This window comes from Amblyomma maculatum, chromosome 10, assembly GCF_055883805.1.
Source record: "Amblyomma maculatum isolate TAMU_Amacu chromosome 10, ASM5588380v1, whole genome shotgun sequence".
Taxonomy (NCBI): domain Eukaryota; kingdom Metazoa; phylum Arthropoda; class Arachnida; order Ixodida; family Ixodidae; genus Amblyomma; species Amblyomma maculatum.
Genome location: NC_139353.1, coordinates 20,254,022 through 20,279,912, shown reverse-complemented (window position 1 = coordinate 20,279,912; position 25,891 = coordinate 20,254,022). Strand labels below are relative to the sequence as shown.

Here is a 25,891-nt window from a genome sequence, read left to right as displayed (position 1 = left end):
TGAATGGCGTTAAAAACATACCTGTGGCTGTACCCAAGCATGGTGGCACCGAACGATAATAAAATTTGGCTGCTCAAATTAAGACCCAGCTGTTGTAACGGCTTCTCTAAGTACCGTTTTCTCATCATGGTAAAACGGCGGCAAAATATCAAGAAATGATCTATTGTTTCCGGTTCCCCGCAGAATGCGCAGACAGGAGAAAGCGCCAAACCAGGCCTGTGCATATAGAAATTTAGGGGCGGAATACGACAGCGTAGCCTGGTTAGAGAGGCCTCAGTCTGCCTTGATTGACATGATTTCCTATTCCAGGAATACTTGAGGTGCAGGTAGTCATCCGAGGAAATAGATCCAGACTGCGTGCTTAATAAGGCACGCCGCCGAAATCGTGCTGCTGTTATGTATGCTGTTGCCGGGAGGATGGGCAATACAGGGCCGTTCAGAGAATCTTTGGCTAGTCTGTCTGCGATCTCATTGGCTGTCACATTGCTGTGTCCTGGTACCCACACTATATGTATGAGGCTCAAATGTGAGGGGAGCAATGAAAGAAAGGTGTTTAAAATTGGCGAGTCCATATTCGAAGAAAGCGACAAGCACAAAGAATAAGAGTCTGTAATTACAGCCACTGTTGAGTATGATGGGTCTAGTTTGCGCAGAGCAAGCACCCGCCAGCAACTCCGCCTGAAAAATTGGAGTAAAATCCGGAAGACGGACTGAAAAAGCCCAGTCTAAAGGCGGACAGTATATTCCAACGCCGGCTTTTTCATTAAATTGAGAAGCATTCGTTGCTATCTTTATGCTAACGGGAAGACTTTGTAAATGATCTTCTAATAATCCATTTAAAATGTGAGGTGATAAATGTTTTGCATTATTTGGGAAAATGTCATCATAGACAATTTGAACCGACGATGCACTTACTTTTGTTGGAAGGATGTTAGAAAAGACTACGTGCAAAGGTTGTAACAGATTTTGCACTAGAATTACCTGCGGGGTATGAAACCGAGGCCATCCGACTCCAAAAAAGGAGTCTGGCTCGCAACAAAAAAATTTATATGGAACGATGGAATTGTGATTCATATATTTTCAGATACGTCTGGACAGTCAAGAATTGTAATCTAGTTAACAACGGTGGTATTCGGGCTTCAAGGTATAATACATTATTAGCCACAAATTTGGGGAGCCCAAGGCATAATCTAAGCGCTTCCCGCTCTAAAAGAACAAGCGGACGAATTTTGTAAGCAGGTGAACCAGAAAATAACACAGATCCAGATTCTATAATTGGGCGGACATACATAGCCTAAATCATTAAAAGTGCGTCTCGCCGCATCCCAGACCTTGGATTGCTTAACCTGCGCAACATACCCACAGCACGTGCCCCCTTCGCTGCAACATGTTCAATGTGATCCCTCCATGCCAGATGGTCATCGTAAATCACCCCTAGATATTTTAAAGACTTAACTTGAGGAATCATTTCCTGCTTAAATGTTAGAGCAAGATTTACCGGATCCTGAATTTGGAAATCAAGGAACGCGCACTTTTTAACATTTATTTAAATCTTAAGTCACCTAACCAATTTTGAAGGGAGCTTAGGTACGATTGCAGGCGCTTGTTGAGGGATTGAATGTCAGGTGCAGCCGTAAAGAATGCGATGTCATCCGCATAGACATACGTGCGAACCTCCCGATGAGTGGGAATTGAACTCATTAAAATGTTAAAGAGCACGGGCGAGAGAACTGCCCCTTGAGGGACACCTCTGGTTTGTTGATATTTGCCAGAATGCACTCCATTCAATGAACAGTAAAATTGTCTGTTTTGTAGGAATGAAGATATCCAATCAATTAAGTATTGTGGAAAACATAGCGATTCTAATCTGTGCAATAAAATTCGGGGCTCTACACTATCATAAGCCTTCTCTATATCTAGAGTCACTAATGCAGCATGCATTTTTTTTTGCGCCGCGCAAGAAGAATTCAACTCTCAAGGTCGGTATGTGCATTCCATATTGAAAATTTTGCTTGAAATTCGATTTGACAGGGACTAAGAATATGTTTTTGTTCGACAAACTCGGTAACCCGTTTGAGTACGACCCTTTCAATTAATTTTACCAAGTTTGATGTTAAAGATATTGGTCTGATATTTTCCAAAGTATAGCCACCACCATTGTGTTTCCGTAAAGGAATCACTTTGGCTAGTTTCCAGTCACCAGGTATCCAAGAATGAATAATTGAGTAATTTACCAATTCTAACAAGGAATTTGGAGACACCTCAAAGAGGATCTTTAACATTTTTGTTGTTACTTCATCAGGGCCAGGCGCAGCAGTTGGCAACGTCATTACAATCGAAGAAAGCTGAGAAAAACTAATTTTAGGGGCATCCTTAACCGTATATACTGGGCCTACAAACATAGGGTATTTGGGAAGTGTTGACAAAAAACGCTTTTCTAAACCTTTAGCGATGTTTTCTACTGTTCTAAGAGCTTCTTTAGGAGTCGAAACACATGAGGGTAAATTTTCTGAGATAGGAATCTTTTTCCGCGATTTTAAAAACCTGAAAAATGCACGTCGGTTATTAGATTGTGAAAGGTAATTGAAATACTCAGTATCGTAATTATTTTTCGCTTGTGCGACTGTGCGTTTAAATGCAGCTGCAAAAAATTTATAATCATGCCAATTTTTGGGGCACTGGTTGTGAAGGAGCTTCTTCCAGGCAGCCTTTCTTCTTCTATAATCGCGCGAACAATCTGCATTCCACCATTTTGTTGATGTATTGCCTTTAGATGCACGTACTAAGAATTCACACTTCTTACGACAGGATGCAATAGCCTGGCATAATGTTTGCGATTTTAACTCTTCCGTAGCCTCAACCACTGACTCAAGAGACGAAATCAAAAATGAGTGAAACTGGTTATAATTTACGTATGATCTCAACTGAGATGTCGGCAGAGTTAAGCGGCAGTTAACCTCAAAAACAATAGGTATATGGTCGCTAGAGGTGCCACCATCAATTGTCGACCAATTTAGTATAGAAACACTAGTGCTGGAAAAAGTTAAATCTATCACAGATTGAATGTGAGCGCGTACAAAAGTTGGTAAGCCAGAATTCATGCAGTGAAGGTTATTGTCTGAAAGCCAATCCCACAGACGCTTGCCGCAGGGATCCGTCTTGTAACCCCACGATACATGGTGCGAATTAAAACCTCCAGCCAAAATAACCGAATTTTGACAATTAACTAGTAGGTGGTCTAGAGGTCTGGTGTCCTGAACACCATGAGGGAAATAAACATTCGCTAATGTAAACGGACTGAACCCTGGAATTTCAAAATCTAAAGCCAATAAATCAGAATCTAAACTAGAATATTGAAAAGAAATCTTAGCCCCATGACAAAATTTTGAAGAAACTAGAATTAGTAACCCACCACCTCTTGACTGGCGATCTTGTCGGAATGATCGATAATTTTGTAAGTGAAAATGTTTTTCAGTTGTAAGCCAAGTTTCTTGTAAAACGATTATTACTGGATTATGTTTTAAAGAAAGATAAACTAAATCTGTAGTAGCTGAAAGAAGAGATCTACAGTTCCACAGAAGAACTTTTAACTTTCCTATGGTTATGTAATCCGGACAGCAGAAACAGCCTGCACCAAAATGTTTTCCTTTGGTTTAGAGCCTAGCTGTTGCTTTTTTTATTTTGCTTGTGGGCGAGTTGATGACGGGTTTGACAACGGGGATCCACTGCGTTTTAGAATTCGCGTATCTGTCTCTCCCATATCTGCATCATGAGCCTCGTCTGACTTGTTGGAATTTTGCATAGGTAATGCGGAAAGAGACTCATTTTGCGAACAAGACATTGCAGCTAATGAGTGCTGCACTGATAGTGAATGTCCAGGTGCCGTAGGAGAAACCATAGCAGTTTGCACAGTCTGAGAATTTTGAGCTGCTAGGACATTGGATATGCATTCTGTGACTGTTGGCACAATCCTATCCACCATTTTGGTCATGGTTGCTTCCACAGCAGTTATTATGGTTTTAGACATCGTGGAATCTAATGGTGCTCCTGAACGGGCCGACACACCTGCATACCCATGAGCTCTGTCTTTAACTTCCTGAATTGCCTCACGCCTCGAGCAACGTTTGCGGTCAATAATCTCCAGAATTTTCATTTCATGCGCTCTAGAGGGACATTCCAAAGAATTTGCTGAGTGAAGTCCGCCGCAAAGACAACATTTGACAATTTGTTTAGAGCATAGGTGTGCTTTATGTGCTTCACCGCATTTGCAACACCGCAAAGTGGATTTGCAACCGCCTGCAGTATGGCCATAACGCCAGCAGTTGTTGCACTGCAGAGGCTTTGATGGTAGGTGATCTACTCTGAATATTAAAGGCCACGCTTTAATCTCCGATGGACAGACTGTGCCTGCAAATGTAGCAATAACCGATTCTGTCGGCACACGAACATTATTTACCTCCCGGCTACAGCGATAGACCGCAACAACGCCTGCCGCGTAAAGAAGGTGAAGGGTTTCTTGTGGACTTAATGAGGAATCTACACCTCGGACTAGACCTCTTGTGCAGGCCAGGTGTGAAGGGATAAAACTGCTTACCGGATGAGAGGCAAAAGTGGAGCATTTTAGCAGGTCCTTTAAGCATGATAGTTCTGGCGAAGGGCAAAGAATCCCGCCGCGACCAAATTGGCGCACCTCGGCTATTCCTTCGTAGAAGGAAGTGATTTCCTGAAGGGCAGCTCGAACAGATCCTGGGTTGTTCATTTTAATGGTGCCCCCATCCTTAGGTACGAGTGCCACAGAAATGTTGCGGACACCGGAGCTCTGAAAAGCTTCCAAGGGCAGATCATCGGTCAGAAGGGAAGCCAACCAAGGGGAGCGCCCTTGGCCGGGGGACTGCGTCGACATTACCTTAAATTGACAATGTCACCGCGTGCGTTAGTCAAAAGAGAACAAAAGAAGCACAGGGGAAAGACAAAACCGGGACCAGCAACCCAATACTTAGCCGATCGTCAAGGAGCAGAGGCTCTTTCTTGCGAACACGGAGTGCTAGTCGACCCTCGGTGCATTTGACTTTTCCAGAGTGTCATTTTTCTTCTTTTCCTTCGGTCTCATTTGGCCAAAAGGCGCATGCAAACATGATAGAAAAGCCTTTCAGTGTAGTTTTGCGGCTTTCGTTGCGGTGTTGTTCAGGGCTATTATTACCTAATTGGTGGGTTAAGATACGACTTGAGGGGAATTGTTGACGCATGATGGGCAAATTTAATTAATATAAAAGGTAATTCGTTTTAGCATGCAATGAACAGCTGAACATTAAGGAGAAGTGAAAAGTATAGCTACTGTTGTTCTTCTTCTTGCTCATGAGGACGCATCGTCCCCTAAATGCTTTTCTAATTTGGATTCAGGAGTGAAAATAAATCCCAGTGTATTCATCGTGTCTGTACATAGCTGTTCTTTGCGGCCTTTTCTTTTTGTGCCTATAAATGAGACAGCGGCATCGTCGTAGCTGACTCCGTTCCCTCCCTGAGAGGAGCTTACAAAGTGGATACACAAGATCCGTTTAGTCTTTTTTTTTGTTATGCAAACATTTTTCTCGGTAGCAGAGATGACATATATGGCGGCGCGTTTTCTTTGGAATTTATGGTTGTTTATTTCTCCTGAACGTTAAAAGGAAGGGTATGAAACTCGGTCTGAAACTCTGAACCTTTCAAACCGTCAGTCCCCTGTCCTAAATCATAACATAAACCATATTAAAATAATAGTGGGTGTGTTGTCTTAATCTTGACAAGCGAATGCACGAAGTGTGCGGCAGAACTTGTGGTTGCTATTTGCGAACATTTTACTTTAAATAGGTAGTCGTTTAAGTGTACATTGTGTAGATGAAAGCAGCTATGCTTTTTGCTGAATTAAAATCGCGGTTAGTATGTCTCTTTTTTTTGTAACGTATCTGTTATCTTTTAGTTCCATTCGTACAGTGGAGAAATTCTCCCTGCTTGGCGTGATAAGCAGATCTGAAATTTTCTGGAAGATAAGGCATTAAGGCACAATGGCGAGAATCTTCTGGACTTCCTTTCGAGCAAAAGAAGAAACAATGTTGCCTGTAATAACCGAGCTCCTGGAAGCTAAAATAAGAATCTAGGCCATAAATTTGAGCGAAAAATATTGTACTGAAAACGCTGCATGACTACTTCCTTTACTTTTATGAAGCCGATGCAGTTGACGGCAATATAACGATCTCACATTTAAAAGTATCTGGACAGCTCAACCCAACTGCAGCAGTGTTATATTTGGCAAACTGCCGACATAGTCTATAAATCATTTAACTGTGGTCAGTGTTTTTTACCTTTATTGGAATGGTCATACTCCTATTAACACATATTTTCAAACAAGACGGCGAAAAAGCAAATATTGTGCGACTCTTCGAGCCTGCAGTATTTTCACCCTAAAGTAAGTAATTGCCATCGTTTTCTTTTTTCAAATCCCAAGTACACAAATACTAAGGAGTCAAATAACGGTCAAAAAAGAACTGTTGTGCGCACGCACATACGTATATTATGAAAGCACTCTTGAGCACTGAAGTGCATTAATTTGACAGCCATCCTGTCAACAATAAGCGAGCGTGTATGCAACTCTCCATCCGCCATTACGGTTTCTTCTCAAGTAAACTCCCTCTTCGTCTCACTGAAACGAAAAGTTTCGTCTGCATCTTCTGGTCCGTCGTCTGCTAAAAGTTTTTTGCAAGCAGACAACTCCTTGCGTTACACGTGAACAGACGAACGCATCAGCGAGCACGGCAAACTTCCGCCGGAAATGGATGCGGAGGCGAGATCAGTGGTTGTGCAGGGAATGTGAACCTAGGAGGAAAAGAAATAGGGACCAAAAAAGGGACGAAGATGGGAAGAGCGGCGCGGAAACAAGACTTTGGGCAATTTTAGTAATTGCGTTGCGTCAGGAGAGAACCTTACGCCGGGAATATGGCCAGTTCCGAGTATGGCCAGCCGTCACTAATCTTAGCCCGAGTGCACAGGGAGTACGACTAGACGTCCTCGTCCGAAAATTAAACGGAAGCAGCCAAGCAGCACTAACGTGCCGACTCTCGCGTAACATATTCCGAGTGTAGATTGCCGTTGCCTCCGGTTAGTCTAGGAAGTCGTATCGTCAGACGCTTTGGTCGCTTTTATTCTGCTTTCATCCTTTTGTTGCTACGGCGCATAGTATTTATTTTCTGTGGGCTGATATGTAGCGTGTACTTAATATACCTACATCAATATGTTTTGAATTAGATATTTTCTTCGTTACAGTAATATTAGTATTAGCGGGTGTCCGGAAACGATCAACAGGCGTTAAATAGTAATTAGCCTTGTTAAAGAATATGAAGCAAATAACACGATTTTGGCAACATAGGTGCTTCATCGTCTCTGATTATTCGACAAGAATCGGCCCAATGTTCGAAAAATAAAAGCTGAAAAGTACTTCCCTTAACAATTCGCCTTGTCTGTGTCAATTCTTAGCGGTGCCAAAAATTTCCGTACGGAGTCTATGAGCTATCCAATCTCCTCACAGCATGCACGCTTACCTTCGAGTGGTCTGGGCTTTTCTGGTTCCGAATCCAGTTCAGTTCTCTTGTTCGCAGCATATTCGCATGGTTCAAAGCCACTATCGTTTTTCCCTATCTTCACAGGCTGAAGCGGCGAAAATCAAATCCGCAAAGCGATTCCATTTTTCAAGACAACTGCCATCATCAAAGCATTCGGTCAGGCGTACGCATTTTGGCGCAAGACCCTCCTGGTATACAAAACAATGTTGCCGACTACATGCTTATGAGCAGGGCGCCCTCTTTTACAGCGGTCCGTATAGGCTTCAGCACCTAGAAGATGAAGCTGTATACTATGTATAGGTCGCTTTGAGTGAACTTAATGTTGGGCTAGTTGCTGTGGAATTCTTTACGCCATTTAATATTGAGGAATAAGTCGCTCCTAGTCATATAAGGCATTATTCCTGGAAGACCTGTTTTCCAAGCCCCGAAGTCCACATAAGAACTATGTAAGACATGGGCACGATTTGATTTCATACGTGTGTCCACTAAAAGATAACAGAGCGCACTCGCTGCAATAACAGAAGAGCAGTTGAAGGCACTGGGAAAACTGGATATGGTTTCCCCAACCACCACATCCATCGAGAGGTCATCCGAACTTCACCTTTTTCACTGAATTTAATAGTAATAGAAAGATTTCAAATCCCGCGCCTTGAAACAAATGGCGAAGTCAGAATGAAACAGATAGTTCACGGAAGGGTGTGGAAACGAAAGTTTAAAATGCACTAAAGATGGGAAAAGTTCAGGACAGGGCGAATGAATGCGCAAAACAATCAATCAGATCGCCATCGAATTGTGTTGTAGTGGTGGTATAGTGATATGCGTCGCGCATGCTTAAAAGCCGCCAATTCCCAGCTCATCTGCCATTCTAGCGCAACGTAAATCCTAGTGTGATGACTATGTTGTCGCCTAAGCGAGCCGCGCCTTGACGAAGCCAGAGCTAAACTACTCAGTTAGTGAGAAGGAGCGCCTAGCCATAGTTTGAGCCATAGGAAAATTCCGCCCTTATGTGCACGGCCGACCTATCGAAGTCGTTACGGACCAGTATTCCCTGTGTTGGCTGTCCTCCCTTAAATATCCTACTGGCCGCCTCGTTCGCTGGGCCTTACGTCTTCAATAATATGATATTTGTATTGTGTATTGGTCTGGAAGGAAGCATTACGACGCTGACGCATTGTCTCGCTCCCCTCTACCCACTTAAAGTGTTTGCGATTCCCCCATCGACTGCAGCTCCTTGCCTTTGACCAGTATGGCTCCCGAGCAACCCAGAGATCTCTGGATCGCGTCCCTTCTCGCCTTCCTTTCGGACCCTTCGACCATTTCAACGCCTCGTGCATTCGCCGCCAGGGCTGCTCATATCACAATTCGCGATGGCCTCTTACACTGCCGAAATTTATCTTTCTTCCAGCCGAAAATGGCTGCTTGTCATTCTTCGACACTTACGATCAGAACTCAACGCTTGATTTCACACTGGCCCGCAAGCCGCTCACGCTGGAGCATTCAAGACTTATACTCGGCTTCGCCTACGTTACCACTGGCGCAGAATGTACACCTACGTCTGCAAGTTCGTCCGTTCGCGCCTTGATTGTTAACGCCGCAAGCTCGGCCATCGACATTCAACTGGCCCCATGCAGCCTTTCCCTTGCTCATCCAGGCGTTTTGACCGAGTAGGCATGGACATTTACAGCCCGCTTCCATACACTTCAGCCGGAAACCGCTGGCTCATTGTAGCGGTAGATCATCTCACCCGCTATGCCGAAACCACCGCTCTACCTGCTGCTACGGCGTACGATGTTGCGACGTTCATCTCACACCACTTCATCCTTCGTCACGGAGCGCCACGGGATTTGCTGAGCGACCACGGTCGTGTATATCTGCAGCAATGTAACATCACTCATCGCACTACTATGGCCTACCTCCCACAGGCTAACGGCATTAGTGAAAGATTCAGCCGAACACTAGGCGTTATGTTTTCAATGTACGTAGCTGCTGACCATTCCAACTGGCACACATTGCTACCCTTCGTCACGTATGCATCACCGCTACGCATACCACTAAAGGATTGTCATCATTTTTCCTATTGTATGGACGTGAGCCATCTTCGCCACTCGACATCATGCTTCCTTACCGGTCCGATTCTTCTCAAGCCACCACCGTGTGTGAAGCATCGAAATACGCTGAGGAGTGCAGGAAGCTCGCCCCTTCGTTCACGTCTTCCGACCAAGGCCGAAGAGAAAAATCGTTTTGACGCCGCTCATGGCGCCGACAGCTTTCTCCCGCAAGCCTGTGTTTGGCTATGTGTGCCTTCCACATCACTTGGCCTCTCCTCCAAGCTGCTGCCGAAATACCAAAATGCCGAGATGCCGAAATAAGGGAAAGGGAGAAGGGGGGGGGGGGGGCATCAGACGTCTTGGCAGTCTATAATTTTCGGCGATTTCTGTATAGGTTTGCAAACGTTTGTCAATTTCCTGACAGTCGGACGGCCCCGCGTTTGCCCGGAAATAAAGGTATCGGACTAAAGCGTGGGCCGCCTCGTTGTTGGGGACGGAAGTGTACTGAGACCCAAATTACGGTGATTTTGCGATCAATTTTAACTGTGGATAAAATGTCGGTGGTTTCTTGCGAGACCCTGCCTTTTCCAATATCCCAGATAGCAGTTTTGCTATCACCAAGCATCAAGCTAGCCTTGGTTTCGACGCAAGCTAGCGTTATTGCGACCTCTTCAGCAGTGTCATGGGCAGTGTGTATATTTAGCTCCTGACGGAGGCGGAGGCAACTGATGCACCGCGATCGTCGACTACTGCGGCGAGACACCGAGGTATTTGTGGTACCCATGAAAACTACGGCACTCGATCGTGGCGGTACGCCCAATTCAAATGAAGAATCATCATGATAGCCAACGTCTGGAACGATACGGAAACATTCCTGCTACGCTGCGACCACTCGGGTAAAACCTCAGCGCATCTCTCCTCTAGCTACAAAGTGATAAAGCCGCGTCTCGCAACAATAAGCACGAACAAGATTGTTCCCTGCGCTAAAATGACAGTGATAAGGCCGCGTGCTGGCAGCTGTTGAAAACAACAAATAAATATTTCAATATTTCGCAGCATTATCAACGATATTCACGTACTTTAAGATCGTGAACAAGAAACCATGGTGGACTGTGTCAAACGGTTTCGAACAATCAATCTGAATTAGAACTACTTGTCCAGTCTCATCAGATACATTCTCCAATGTCGAACGTGCAATATGAAGATTGTTTTGGATATACAGCTGCAATCAATAAGGCCTCATGTAAAACTGCAAAACATCCTCGCGCTGTGCAGCAAACATCATCATCGTCATCTTCTCACTGCAACCCACTGACGCGCTGTGCTGTGAATATCGTCGTTCTCACGAAGTTCCGTTCGCGCCGCTCCTTCATTTAAAATAGGTAAATGCGCCTTACACACAAGCCGTCTGACCGAGTGCGGACGAAGTTCGCCAGCGTAGTGTCGGGCGAATTCCTCCAAGCGGTGCGACAGAACTCGCAATGCTTTCGCATCACGGCACCTAAGCAGACTGAAGTGCACCTCTGCAATTTTTCTAAACTCCGGGCTCAGTAGTCTCCTGGCCCCGATGTCATTACCGGCGAGTTCTATAAAATATTTTCGTGTTGCGTTGCACCTGTGTTGCGTGAAGGTTTTCATGCAGCTTATAAGGCTGATTCTGTGCCTCACACTTTCCATTCTCGACTTACTACTCCTTCTCTTTTTTTCTGAAATTTACTAAGAGCACAGTTATTCGTGGTTTTTTCCTTGCTCAATGGAAAATTAAAATGTTGGCCTATACCGACGGCGTCTCGGTGTTTTTTTTTTGTTTTTTTGATAAAAGAGTGTACTGGAGCCTATGCATATGGATGAACAGTTTTACGAATTACCAGGTGCGGCTCTTAATTGAGACAAATCTGAATAAATTTGGTTAGTTCAGTGGAGCCTTAAGCTGAAGTTTTGAATTCTTCGCTACCTGAGGTCCCTCTGAACCGGGTTCGCAACAGTGGAGCATATTGGTTTTAAGAAACCTTAAAATATGAGGCCACAAATCCTGGCTTTGATGTGTCGGCAAATTTCGGTGTTTACACTGGCGCAAGTGTGCAAAGCATTCTTATTTGCAACGCTTGCCTATGTCCTGAAGGTTCTGCACTGTGCGAGAAAGAAGACGGGGACAGTACACACACTATTCGCAACCTCCTTCATGCGGTGCTCTCAATGGGATCACTTGTGTTGTTACAACCTGTTTCTTTTTGGTAGCTGTGCTCATTCAGCATCTCAGTGAACACGTGTCTTATCCATACGCTCTGACTGAACAAACTCGTGAAGTGACTATATGGGAATTCCTTAAGAAAGCTGCCGACACCTTCGAAATCTGCTTCTTTAGACTGCCTTTAGATTCCTTGGATTACCTGAGTAGTCTCTCCAGAATAAAGTTTACCCATGTCCTTACAGAGTCTTTGTACCATACCGTTCTATCGGTAGCCTTATCAGGGGTGCCTAGAGAGCGCTTTGAAGTGCGTTAAGTGCATATGTAATCTGCTGCAAAGTCGTATTTATAATTCCATGCGTTAACAGTCCCTGCAAAGGCATAGCTTCATGCTAAGGGGATGCTTGAGCCTTGGCCGGCAAACTGCCGCCCGGGAAAAAATGAAGAGACTATTGATCATTTTTTTATCATATGTCTTGATGCTGTGTCTTCTGGGACATATTACAGCGAACTCTTAAGAGGGCATTCAAATCACCCTATATTATATGGTTTCTCCCTTTTGAGAAAACGTGTGATTTGCCTTGTAATTTATTTATGTTTAGGAAACAGTTCAATTTATGGAAGAGCCATATGATGGGCCGCTATAGCTTAATCTCAGCGATCATCAAAGTCAATATTCCGAGAGCAGTACACCTTGGTGCGAGGAGTATATGGCGCCCTGGAAAATATGCCCAGCTGGCTAGTATATCTTATTGCTTGTGTACGCCTCCCGGAATTTTGGCATGTGTGATGGTGTGGATTACTGGGGTATGGCGGGCTCGTATTATGCTGTCAGTTTATTTGAGGAATGGGCTGTACGTGTTCCCCTTTTTGGAAATTTCTCCATGCAATAAAGAAAAAAGCTTTCAGAGCCTTTGTGCGGAGTGTTTGTTTCGCAACCAAAAGACCTAGATTAGACGCCTATATGCGCCATAATTTATTATTTTTCGACATCGTTGTTTGTGCATGTTATAGGAGCACCCTCACTAATTTTGTCTTTTTTTTTTTAATTTTCCCTGAATCCTTTACGGCTCCTCCGATTATTCTGTCATCGGCGTCACCAAACGCAAAAAGGATGCATTTTGCTTACGCTTGTGTAACAGAAAAATTCAGATGAGAAGAATGGTATATCTTGCAATCCTACACCTACCGTATGTGAAGGATCACTGTCTTCACGAATCGTGCCTCAACATGACCGCCCTCCCCCTTACACCCTCTTCTAATATAACCGGTGAGATCCACATGTCCAAAATTAACAGGCGTCTGATGATTATTGGCTGGTTGCATACATTTCGTGAAGTAGCTTGTCCGACATGTATATTCTTTATCGGAAGTATTGATTGCGATTTATTTGCTTCCACGTCAAGCCGTTTTGCTCTTTGTGGTCTTCGGCTGTCCAGTCTTGAAGATGAGGGGAGCTTTCATTTTCAAGCTCCGAAGGTCAGCACTTACACAGATGCTACAAGAATCTCGTGATGCGGCTTTGGAAGCAAACTTGAGCCATATAGAAACTGAGTCATAAAAGCTTGGAACAGCTGTGCACTGGGCACAACGGTGCATGGTTCAATGTGGTAATGGCACAACATACGATGAAAGAGTTCATTAGTTGTTTTTCATAATCGAAAAAAGAAACTGCGTTCTGAACACAAGACGCAGTTACCACTTCTGTCGCCTAGTACTGATGGGTAAACATTGGCTGCTAGTCAGCGCCGTCATGTGTAGGTTGCGTTCATCCTCTGTATACAACGCGCTGTTTCATCTTTTCAGTCGTACCATAATTATCACATGTACCAAAGTTAAGGTACTTTTAAACTTTTCGTTTTATGCAGCTGATAGAAAATACACTTCAAACACACCGCTGTTAGCCACCGCAAAAAATGACACACAAGGTGATTTAACGACCAAAAAATAACTTTATTCACTCTTATGTTCATGTATATATAAGCCGGTCATTAAAATGTTTACATTTATCTCAATAAACTGGGCGTTTTTAAGCCTCATATATTTTTATTGTCTTTATTACCGATCCTCGTTTTAGGGATAAGCTGTGTCCGCAAACACGAAACCAGTCCCCGCGCCGCTTTGTATGGGTATTTTTGAGATTTAAATAGTGGCAGTAGTAGTAAATGCAGATTTCGCCCTCACCCTCTGTGCCCAAACAATGCTTCAAACAACGCACAATGAAGCTCAAAAACGCGCGTTTAATTGGCAAAAGCTCCACGGCCCGCAGCTATAAGTATGCTTTCTAAAGAAACACACAGACTAAAATCGAAAAAGCTGTTTTGCTCATGACCTCAATCTATTATACATGCTTTTTTTTTTCTGTAAATATGAAATGTGGTAAACGTTCGGACGATAGCATAAAAATTGCCACAATTTTATCCTCAAAAAGACCCGGCTAAGCAAGAAAGACAGTAAAACATAACAGCGGGCATCCCATACCTTCCCCTTTCACCTTTTCTTTGTCCGCTCTGTAGCATATAGTTTATGTATTATCATTCGCATCGTAATACTATTCAACGTTAGTAAGAGTGCAAACAATAACGACAACGCGCGGGCACACTATAAACCTAAATACAGCATTCTTATTGCGTATGAAAGTATTTTCACAAGCTCCCGGAGATAACGACCCAAGTCAGGAGTAGCGGCTCAGAAGCCTTCCTGCATTGCCAAGGATGAGGAAATATTCGTGTCTTAGAGCCGGTCATGGAGTATAATGTCATAGAAAAAACGCTCAATAGAGTTATCGAGATTGTAATGTGAAACGAAAGTTCCGTCTGAAACCTCTGCAGAACTTTTCATTGCGAAGAATCTTTCTTTTTAATATAACTTACTCTTTGAACTGCCTCTTTAGAGTACAAAATTACACAATCATATCAACTTTGTCAAGTGAACGCTAATACTGGGAACTAATGCCATGTTTCCTTTTGGCGAAATTCCGGTTACATCGAATAAAAGCTTTGTTCAGCGACGGCAGCCTAGCTCTCTCTTGCAAGTTTATCGAATTCGCCAAAGATTCAGCAGTTGAGCGACTTCTAAACAGCACCAAAAAATAATCAGCCTTCCTTAGTACTTTTTCAAACATGGATGACGATGCTATATAAGATCTGAACCCTAAACTGTTATCTGCCAATTTATTTTTGTTCAACCGCCCAATTTAAGGCATTTTAGTTTTTCACTGAAAGTACACAGCTCTGCTAACAACACTGCATCATGCCGAGATGTATGCGTTGTATTCGGGCACCTTGAAGACTCGTTCGAATATTCCCGCATCCCCAGCTCATGAAAGACGTCTGTCCGCACTCCAAGCAGCTTACAAAACTGCGCGCCAAAGTGCAGTGTACAAAACTAGCAGCAGCAGCAGCAGCAACGACGGTGGTGAGAGATATCAGGCGAAGACGACGCGGTCAACGATGAGCGAGCCGTCGACGCACACGTAGTCGATGCGCGAGCAGTCGAGTCGGTGCGGGAAGTCGGCCAGAAAGGTGCCGTTGACCAACACCCGGTACTTATCTGGCTTGCAGTGAACCTGCGTACAAGAAACCCCACAACTCTGTCATTTCTGTTTCCAATGCAGTACACTGTACAGGCATAGTCTGCAAGTAGCTCCGCTAATTTCAAGACATCGAACAAGGTAGGGGGGGGGGGGGGGGTATAGATGTTCCACTGATATTCTATTCAGCCCCGCAGAATGTGGTGCAGGGATTAAGAAGCTCGACTTCTGTGCCGGAGTACCCGGATTTGAACCCGAGCGCCGGCGGCTGCGTTTCGATAGAGGCGAAACGGAGAGGCGTCCATGTGCTGTGCGATGTCTGTGCACGTTAAAGATCCCCGGGTGGTCGAAATTACTCCGTAGCCCTCCACAACGGCGTCTCTCACAGCCTGAGTCGGTTTTGGATGCTAAAGCCTACAAACCAAACCAAACCTATCCTATTGATATACTACAAACTTTTCCAACTATAAGCTTTGTCACTAGCTTAAGCGGCTCCAACGAACCATAATATGGGAAAACAAATCGGAGAAAGAAATAACAGTCATACAACCCTCGGTATTTTTCAACATAGTAACACATTTCAGGTACCGAGAAAGGCCGGCCCTGAGCGCCGCTTTAATTGACTGGAAGGCTCGGCTTTTATCCGTGCTTTTTATCCGTGAAAAATATATCTGCCAGGTGTAATACTATTCATACTCCGCACCGTTCTTAACTATATAAAAATAATTATTTCTCACGACGCTCCTAACACAGCTACCTTCTATATGCGCAATAGCTCTTTCATGGGAAGCCATAATAATGGCCGGTAATGATGAAAGGAAAGGCGCGGTAACTCAGAGTAGACACGCCCGCCTTTCCGAGAATACAATTCCGGGAATTAATAAAGGAGCGGGGAGAAAAAGACCCCAAGCTCTATAGTAGCTTTACCTTGACCAGGGGGTTTTTCTCTAGCATGTAATAACATCGCACTGCCCTAGAGTTGCCACATTTCACCTCTGTCGAAAAGCGGCCACCATGGGCAGGATTCGGTCCTGAGGAATCTCGTGCTCAGCAATCATACGTTACGCCTCTAATCCAGCGCGAGGGGTTCATTAACTGTGGCCTCTCTCGAACTGACTGGTTCTGTCCCCACACGAAGCTCCGAAGGATGTTTGGTTTGTGGGGTTTAACGTCCCAAAGCGACTCAGGCTATGAGAGACGCCGTAGTGGAGGACTCCGGAAATTTCGCCCACCTGGGGTTCTTTAACGTGCACTGACATCGTACAGCACACGGGCGCCTTGCTTTTCGCCTCCATCGAAAAGTGGCCGCCGAGGCCGGGATTTGATCCCGCGTCCTTGGGAACAGCAGTCGAGCGCCGTAACCACTGCGCCACCCCGGCGGGGTATCTGAAGGATGTGTTCTACCACGAGTGATGACATTGGTATAACTTCGTTATACCAAAATAAGGTTGATTCCTTTTTTTTTTTGTTCGCTATTACGAGAGTCTTCGATTAGTCACAAGAGACCCGAGTGCATCGTGTCGCACCTGAATCTCGAAGGGCGACCCCTCGTTGAAGGGGAACTTGTCTCCGGCGACGTGCACCTCTTCCTGCCACTGGTCACGGTCGCGGGAGTTGAGCACCACGCTCCGCGGTTTGGTGTCGAAGCGCGGGTTCAGGTGCAGACCCACGTCCGCCGTGTCGCCCACATCGGTCTGCAGGTTCACGTAGAACCTGACGATGACATAGCGCATGGAGGGAAAAGAAAGAGCTGAAGTGAGGTACAAGAGAGTTCGGAAGTTCGCGACAGAGACGCACGGCAGATTTACGTTTAAAAAAGAAGGTGATTAAATTTTCTTATTTTGTTTCAAGGTAAATGAATTACATTCCAAATTAACACTTAACTAATGGTGGCTGCGATACTTTCAAACGGTTTCAGTATTAATAGAATCATCTGACAAATTATAGTGAGGTAGTATCTTTCGTAAGCTTTCTTCTTTGGGACTAAAGGAAAGTATAAAGCGTTTTCTCTGATTTACAAAATATCTAAAAGTAAAATGAATTCCTGTAATTTCGATAGGCATATGTAATTCAAGTCAAGCATTCAATAAATAATTGATATCCTTGCGGTGCAGAGGATGAAAAGCACATCGCTAGAAGAAAACTTCGCGCCTGGCAACATGCTTGAGCTTACTGGCATCTGGCAGCACTATTTTTTAAAATTTGATTTAAAGTAGGTGCCATATACGACCCACGCCACCGGCGTTTTGAAACTGGATGTCGGGAAGCATAAGACTGATACTGAGAATGTTACAATCTATTGGAGAAAATAGTAATAGTAAACTTTGAAATTTATAGTTCCAGATTGCCATGAAAAATATTTCCGAAGAAACGGTGAGACTGCTCCAAACGCGCGTACCTGTCAGGTTTCGGTTCCACCACTCCCGATACAATGACCAGCCGGCCTGGAGCCATCACTTCGGGAAGTCGCTGGCACACTGGCTTCTCCTGCAGTGCACAAAGAATTATTCACTCTGGGCACAAATTTTCTTGAACTATCTTCCACCTGCCTCGCAGTTGGTTCACTAAACCGACTTGATTTGAGTATACCGCAGCCAAACGAAGGTTTATTCAGTTAAGCCCGGTTTTATTCCAACTAAGTTCTGTGTATGTATAATTAATAGAGTAGGCGCTGCTCCAGCGAAAGAATACACTTCGTAAAAACGCACGCCCAGATCTGTATAGCCATCTCAAGTTCTCCAACCCGAAGAAAAAAAAAAAAATGGGCAAGAACCAGATTTTTTTTTTTCATTCCGTTTTATCATTTCACCTAATTTCACTGAAATTAGTGGTGTAGAAAGTAAATCGATCATTTCTGAAGGGCACCGTCACTGTACTTATACTAATAGCTTCACTGTCATCTTCAGGCACTGCTCCGCTTTATGAAAAGCACCGGCCTAATCGAAATACTATGAGTTTGCTTTTATGTTAAGTGATATGACTGTGACGTGATGTGATGTAGCATGTCTGCGATGTGACTGTACTAACTTCAACCATCTCTCTCTCACAACTTTTATATCTAGTCACCCCTTTCCCCCAGCGCAGGGCAGCAAACCGGTTGCTGCTACGGGTTAACTTCCCTGCCTTTCCTCCTCATCTTCCTCCTCCTCCTCACTGTCATCTTCATTTCGTGCCCCGACGGACACCCACGTGCAGTAAAAGTACTGTCCCGGTGTACTTATACTGTTGGTTATTAAACTTACCAGAATAAATACAGATTAAAGGTAGAACTTACCGGGCAATCCAGCTGCATCTTGGGTTCGTAGTAGGTCATGGCCTCGGACATCAGTTCCGGCACCACGTCGCCCTGGGGAAACCAATTAATGTAAGCGAAATGAAATTGGGAAAAAAAAAATAAGAAAAATGATGAATGCGCCCTAACACTACTGATACTTCTAAGTGTGCTGAGCTAAATACGTTCAACATACTACATTGTGTAATAGTTGATTTGTATGTTATATCTTTCAGCCAATGCCGCAGCGCGGAGAACAGTTACGCGAGTCTGGAGTAAGCTACACATACATAAAAACGGCGATCCCGCAAGGGCATTCTCTCACGTCCTAACTGCCATCTGTACCTTTAACATAATGAAGAGATTTAAGGTTCTTTATGCTGAAGGCCTACTAAACCTCAGTGCTGTTCGCTTAGGTCAATAGACAATGGACGCCGACAGCACTGCATATTACATGTAAGACGTGCAGACGAGACGAAATTGTTCGCCAGACTGCGCTCACCACTTGCAAGACTTCCTTAGGCGGTTCCGGAGGTTGGTACAGCGACCAATTGTCAGCCAGTTCCCGCAGGCGCTCGACCTGTAGGATAAAAGGAAACACAGTCGCCGTGAGTATCCTTTTCCCACGCACGCTCTACGAGGTCTCAGAGCCACGACCGATGATAATGTTCGCATAATAATGGTAACCAGGCTAACAACAACATGACATTCAGCTCGTCATCATTTGGGCTAACAAAGTACTGTTACTTATGGGACAATAATTTTAAATGTAAAAGCAGGGCGTTATAACAAGAAAGCAAAGCTAATCCCTATACAGGACCAAAAGGACTGACTAGTGTGAAAATAGGTGTCGTTCACCCACTTCGCGAATATAAACTTGAAAAAAAAAATATGATTATACCAACTTGCTACTCTTTTTCTATCTTCTTTAATCTCAAAGCACACCCTAATGAAACTTTTCCAGTATTATATTCCCTCTCGTATTTCAAATGCCACAGTATTTTCCCACCAAAACTATATTTCCACAATGGGACAGTAAATTGAAGATACAGGGGCAGTCAAAAGTTCCCAGGCCACAGGCTCTGCTACTGAGCAGTATAATCAGGCAGCTACGGCGATCCCAAGTCTCAAAACATCTGTGGAGGATAGAAGAAGCATTATTCTAACCTTTGATATAATTGATATCGATATTGGGATCGTAAGTGCCAGAATATGCCGACCAGAAGGAGACTCTGTGGCCTGGGAACTTTCGTTCCTCCCTGTACATTTGGTACCTCCCCTGCTATAGCCTCGCCATACACATTTAGCAAATTCGTGCAAGTGTGAGCCCCGGCTACGGCAAGTCGCATGTAGCCGGAAAAAGGGCACTTACATCGTCAGACTCGATGTACACATCGTTGACGACCACGTCCCCTTCGACTACGAGGTACTTGACCTTCTTCAGCACCACCCGGTGGCCGTAGTCGGCCACGTGGTTGCCGTCGATGCTGATACGGAAGCCCTCTTCCAGCGCCTTGACGGTGAGCTCGAAGGCGCTGCCCGGGACGAGGGGGAAGCTGCCGTCGCGCTCCTCCTCACCCCACGAACCCCCGCGTCGAGTGTTGCGCACCAGGGCGCCTTCACCGAAGCGGGGGTTCAAGTGCAGCGCGAGGTCGTCCTCCGGGCCGTGACCCGTGGCAAGGTTTAGTACAAATCTGACGCAGAGGGGAAGGGGGAGGAGGGGGGAGAAAGACCATAAGATGTGCGAGCAAGCAACATGGAGGCACCTTGACAGGCACGCCTGCCTTCCACTCCACTGAATTTTTGATCATTTTAAGTAATTGATTGCATTAAATTCTTCGGTGTGTCTAGACTCCGGCACAACAAACCATTTGTCGAAATTTCAAGTAGAACTGTTTTTAAAAGGACAGAACAGCAAATCGAAACCGAAACTGATTTCATGCTCGCAAAATACATTCCGATTGACGAGTCGATGACGTCACATACAATATTAGGAAAACACTCACACGCGTCTTGGATGGTGGAAATAACACTGGAAACCATGAAGCTGTACATGAAATGCCCGAGGTGGCCTAATACAGGCCTCAAAACTTCTTGATCGAGCCGTGGGAGGGTGATAACATGGGTATAATGTTAGTGACGTCAGAAACGCAGTGTTGCCCGCCGAAATTGTCTGAGTCGAGGTCACGAAAACTGGACATTTTATAATCGAGTTGCGTACGAACAAATTATCGCACAGCGCCAAAATTAAGTAGAATGAATCAAGGTAGAGAAGAAAACCTGCTGTAAATTTTTTTTTACCAGAGTATGTGAATGTCGAAAAACCTCCAGATTTGTCCTTTAAAGAGACGCCTAAAATGAGTGACTGTAAAACGCCCTCCAACCACAGTGAATAGGGGGTGCAATTTGATTGAACGACTTTTAACGCCCCACAAGTTAAAGGCCTTGATTTGATGTCGCTCGGTATTACTAAATAGGGTGAAGCTGCAAGTAACAGGGTAAATCCGTAATATTTGAGCTTGATGAAATCACGCAAGTCTCCAAATCTGACATTAAGAATTAAGAAACGCTAGCTTACCAGGAATTGCACCTCCATGCTGCGTAAACGTTATCTGAACTGCACCACGATTGAAAACGCGTGTCTGAAATATTTACAAATTTCTCCCAAGAGGTTGTACGGGTTCGCTGACGTCATCTCCTAGAAATTTTCTCGATTAATGCGCGCGCCGCGCTATGGTACTCAACGTCTCGCAATACTGAACCTGCGAAGCGCCGCGATGCTTCACTGCTAAAGTCGCCCCATTCAAACCGTACCACTCTGCACGTTTATGCATTTCTAATCACGGACTATTCTTGAAAACCCTCGTACACAACACTTCGTTCTCTTAATTTAGGTAAATACTCAACTTGCGAGGATGTGCTTGGGTGAAACCAAGGCAACCTCGTCTTCCAAAGCATTCAAGCTAACGGCAACAATTAACATTTGCATGCATGTACCCGCCATATCCGTGTGGCCTTCAAACTACATCAAGACATGCGACGTATAGTGTCGAAACATTGCCGACGAAAAGCGGCAAAAGGCAAAACCGAGCACAAGCAGCTTTTGCGGAGTACCTCTGAGCTCCACATTTAGGTAACGCGCCTGTTTATCCGCTGTGAACTTGATCCCTTTGACTTGCTAGTCGCTAAAGGTCAAAGGCTCCGCCTGGCTCAGTAATGAAGCATTTGTTTTTGAGAGCATGGTTTAGTTGGATTCGTGTTTCAAAAGTTTCACGGCCATCACACGCTTCATTTTTTTTCCTCGCGTCTGTTCCCGCTCGTCGCAAGATAGCGAGGTAGTTTCGTTTTCCGGTATGGGGACATGTCGTTGCTTTATCAAAGCAGCGTCCACGGGTAGCTAATTAAAAAACTTTTTTCTTCGTCGTAATTTTCTTCTTTCCCCTTTTCGTACTAAATTTCTCTCTCCCTCTCATTCATCTTCGTCCTAACATGAAAAGCCAGCCAGACTGCACCTTCGCTCCAACCTTTCTTTTCTTTTAACAGGTAGCCTATTTCGCCACAGTTTTTCTCTACAAGACTCAGGTGTTTGATTAAAGACTCTCCATGCAAGTATAGTGCCGCTACTTCTGCCGCAGTGATTTCTAATTTTGGATGAAGTATCGTCCTCTGCGGCTTCAGTGACGACAGGAAAGCGTGCGAAGCAAAGCTGCGCCTGCGGTTTTCTCGAGGTTAACTTTCTTGATACACTCTGGACACACAAATGATAGAAATTGCGGCGCGCTTTTCAGCCTTGTTGGTGCAGATGGCGGCACGCGTGGGTGCGTTAAATAAATTTCAGAGTTTCTCCAGCTCAGATGATGTCAAGAAAGTGGGTGATGGAGAATGAGATAGGGTACAATGACCAAAAGTGATGACGTCAACTAAAAGCCGGGTAACGGAAGCGAGAAAGAAGGTGTACTCACTTCTCGGCCCACGGCGATACCTGCCCTCTAAGTGTGAAAACGTCTCCAATCTTAGCCGGTTCTGGTATAAGGCAGCGTACGCACTTTGGCTGGAACAAAATAGAAAAAGGAAAGCAAGAGTTAGGGAAGACGCATGACGTCATAAATGCTCGAAGGAGGCGCATTCCAATGAAACAGGCATTTTTAGGGGGTATGGAAACTCGTTAAGAGCAGTGCATTACGAGAAAAAGAAACAAATCGGTTCCCGCAATTTGTAGCAAGCTTAAATAATCTGAGATTTTAAGTGTGTTGGCTGCCTTCATATGCGTTGGACCTGAGCGTATGTTATAGGCGTTAATGCATTATTTCCTGCAGATTCTTTGTTCGGTATCGTTAATTAGATACCCTTCGAACACCTTTTCTGCATACGCAAGAAATATGCGCCCATCCATTTTCTAACATATTCTTGCCCTCCGTGATGATCATGCCTGTTGTTATTGACAAAAGAGTCACTTAGCACAAACTCTGTCGATGCTATAACAGAAAGCAAATCATGCACCACTATCGAGCAACTACAGCGCCCGGTCTTTCAAATCGATTGCCGGCCGCGGCGCCCTCTAATGTCGTGTACAGACTAGCTATACACGCCGCAGCATGTCTAAAGGCGTCTATGTTTTCTTTCACCTGTCAGTAGCAGAGCTGGACAGTAGTGCACCAGGGACAGGGGGCGCGATTGCGAATGTCCTGCAGAATGCGGCAGCTCGCATGGGGCGACGGTGAGACGGGATCTCGCAGCAGGCCCATCCTGAGCAACTCACGGGCCTCAACCATGTTTCGGTAGACGCTCTCGCCCCTACGCGCAAGGCCAGAGCCGAGATTGCTTCTAGTCATCTCACCGGCATGACCGCCGTTAGTCCCGCAACAAACGCATGCAAGGACTACTCGCTACGGTTGGGCGTAACATTTACTGGCTAAAAGAAATCAGCGCAAAAAAAAAAAAAAAACAAAGTGGACATGTGAATATTCACAAAAGGCGTTGTTTCTCACAACGTCTCTCACCTCCACTGACGGAGAAGGACAGCTGTACGCCTGTTTGTGTTTTCACATGATTTTTTTTTTTTGAGCGGGATTTCGGGATCAATTTCTACGAATTTTTAGCGCACATTGCCGAACATGCATATTCATTACTAAGCGCCGTAAACGTGGAACTGGCAGAGCATTGAGCATTTCGAAGTATCGGACAAAGGCTACGAGAAATAATGAGGATTACATTGGCCCCGGTGCACTGCTGACAAGCGCGAGTATAGGAAGTAATTTCAGCCAACAAGGATGTTTTTACCATTATTCCTGCCGCTTTTCAATCTCTACTTGAAGGCAACAATAGAGCACGGCTTGTGGTCATCGTAGTCGATATATAACGACTCTTCGCGGACATCTAGTCAGCAACAAATGAGATTTGCTAAAACACCACTATGGCTTGAGACGAATTCGAGAGGTCTCCGTCTTGGCATGAATAGAATCTGCCGGACGTTGATGGTGATTACGATTATGATGATAAAGTTTATGGTGGAACAACCTCGTGCTTAGGCGAAAATGACTCAGTGGTACAAGGGAGCGAAGGGTTGCCTAATGAGGACTGCGTTTTTCTATATAACTTCTAAAACTTCCCTGTATAACTTCTAAAACTTCCCTGTATAACTTCTAAAACTTCCCTGTATAACTTCTAAAACTTTCGTGTATAACCTCTCGAACTTTCGTGTATAACCTCTCGAACTTTCGTGTATAACCTCTCGAACTTTCGTGTATAACTTCTCGAACTTTCGTGTATAACTTCTCGAACTTTCGTGTATAACTTCTCGAACTTTCGTGTATAACTTCTCGAACTTTCGTGTATAACTTCTCGAACTTTCGTGTATAACTTCTCGAACTTTCGTGTATAACTTCTCGAACTTTCGTGTATAACTTCTCGAACTTTCGTGTATAACTTCTCGAACTTTCGTGTATAACTTCTAAAACTTTCGTGTATAACTTCTAAAACTTTCCTGTATAACTTCTAAAACTTTTCTGTATAACTTCTAAAACTTTTCTGTATAACTTCTAAAACTTTTCTGTATAACTTCTAAAACTTTTCTGTATAACTTCTTAAACTTTTCTGTATAACATCTAAAACTTTCCTGTATATATAAAACTTTCCTGTATAACTTCTCGAACTTTCGGCTAGCACTACTCATTTACTGTGACATTTATATTTGCACTGCCTTAACATGCTTCACATGTATTCACGCACGTGGCTTTGGCATGGTCAGGGACAGGACCGGTTGATTTTTCAATCAGTTATCCGTTTTGTTTTAGATAGGCGTCGGTTGGCGAACCGAATAAAACCGGTAGGCTTGCAAGTCCTTAACTAAACAATTTATCAACCTAACAATCGTCTAATATATTATTTGCTTTAATAACCTGGTTGCTCTCAAATACACAAAAGCGGCAATCACGCCAAAATTACGACCTGGGGCATACACAGACTGGGAGCGGCGCACGTGTGGCTCTTAAGAATAAACGTTTAATGTTTACCAAATGTACTCACCATCTCCGAAATAGGTACGTGCACAGAACGGAGGATGACGTCCCCGCATATTGAGAGGTGAGTGATATCGGCAAGAGCCAGTCCTTGTCGATAATCGAACGTCGTGAAAGGAAGCCCATTAACCGCCAGCTGCGTACAAGGTGAGGGAGACGGGAGCGATAAAACAAATTACGAACACGGCACAATGAGCTAGACAATTTGGGGATACTGAATGTAATTAACCTACACTTTACAGTAATATATACAACGCACCACACTGGGCTGCCGAGAGTAAGAGCTATTGCTATGCTTATTTTTTCCTTGGGAGTTGAGTAAAATGTGAAAAAAAAAAGGGGGGGGGGGGTTGTACGTTAACGACAGCACTTATGAAAGGATCGAGTACCCTTATAATTAAACATGGGGCTCTTTACTATGACCGCCGCAGTCACTTGCGTGAGATCGGATTGGTATAAGCCGCATATGTTTTTTGCCACAAAGAAAACAGTCTGCTAGTCTGCAAACAGAAAACATTTCACGCGATTAGTACTTCGACACCAACGCGAGTCTTTCTCCGAACGAGAAATCTTAGAAAGCCCCTCGCTACAAATGTATACTTGACCTGTGAAGTTGCTTTCATTATGTCTTGATTATAATAACTATAAGCGCTAATTATATCACTGTCATTCGAGGAATCACATCACTATGAATAGCACAGTAGCTCGCTTCAGCCCCAGATCTTACTGCAATCAAACCTCA

The 25,891-nt window shown here is 44.4% G+C and overlaps 1 protein-coding gene across 2 annotated transcripts in view; it reads right to left on the bottom strand.

The window, feature by feature from the left end:
• Nucleotides 1-13,760: 13,760 nt before the first annotated feature.
• Nucleotides 13,761-25,891, bottom strand: part of LOC146175770 (galectin-6-like) — a 52,628-nt gene continuing 40,497 nt past the window's right edge. For both annotated transcript variants that reach the window (XM_084582137.1, XM_084582138.1), the window contains 8 exons: nucleotides 25,157-25,285; nucleotides 22,594-22,682; nucleotides 20,004-20,325; nucleotides 19,134-19,211; nucleotides 18,635-18,706; nucleotides 17,759-17,847; nucleotides 16,887-17,073; nucleotides 13,761-15,396 (listed from right to left, as the gene is read on the bottom strand). In XM_084582137.1, coding sequence (XP_084438263.1) covers nucleotides 15,256-15,396; nucleotides 16,887-17,073; nucleotides 17,759-17,847; nucleotides 18,635-18,706; nucleotides 19,134-19,211; nucleotides 20,004-20,325; nucleotides 22,594-22,682; nucleotides 25,157-25,285 — 1,107 coding nt within the window. In that variant the 3' untranslated portion in view covers nucleotides 13,761-15,255. The remainder of the gene's footprint in view (nucleotides 15,397-16,886; nucleotides 17,074-17,758; nucleotides 17,848-18,634; nucleotides 18,707-19,133; nucleotides 19,212-20,003; nucleotides 20,326-22,593; nucleotides 22,683-25,156; nucleotides 25,286-25,891) is intronic.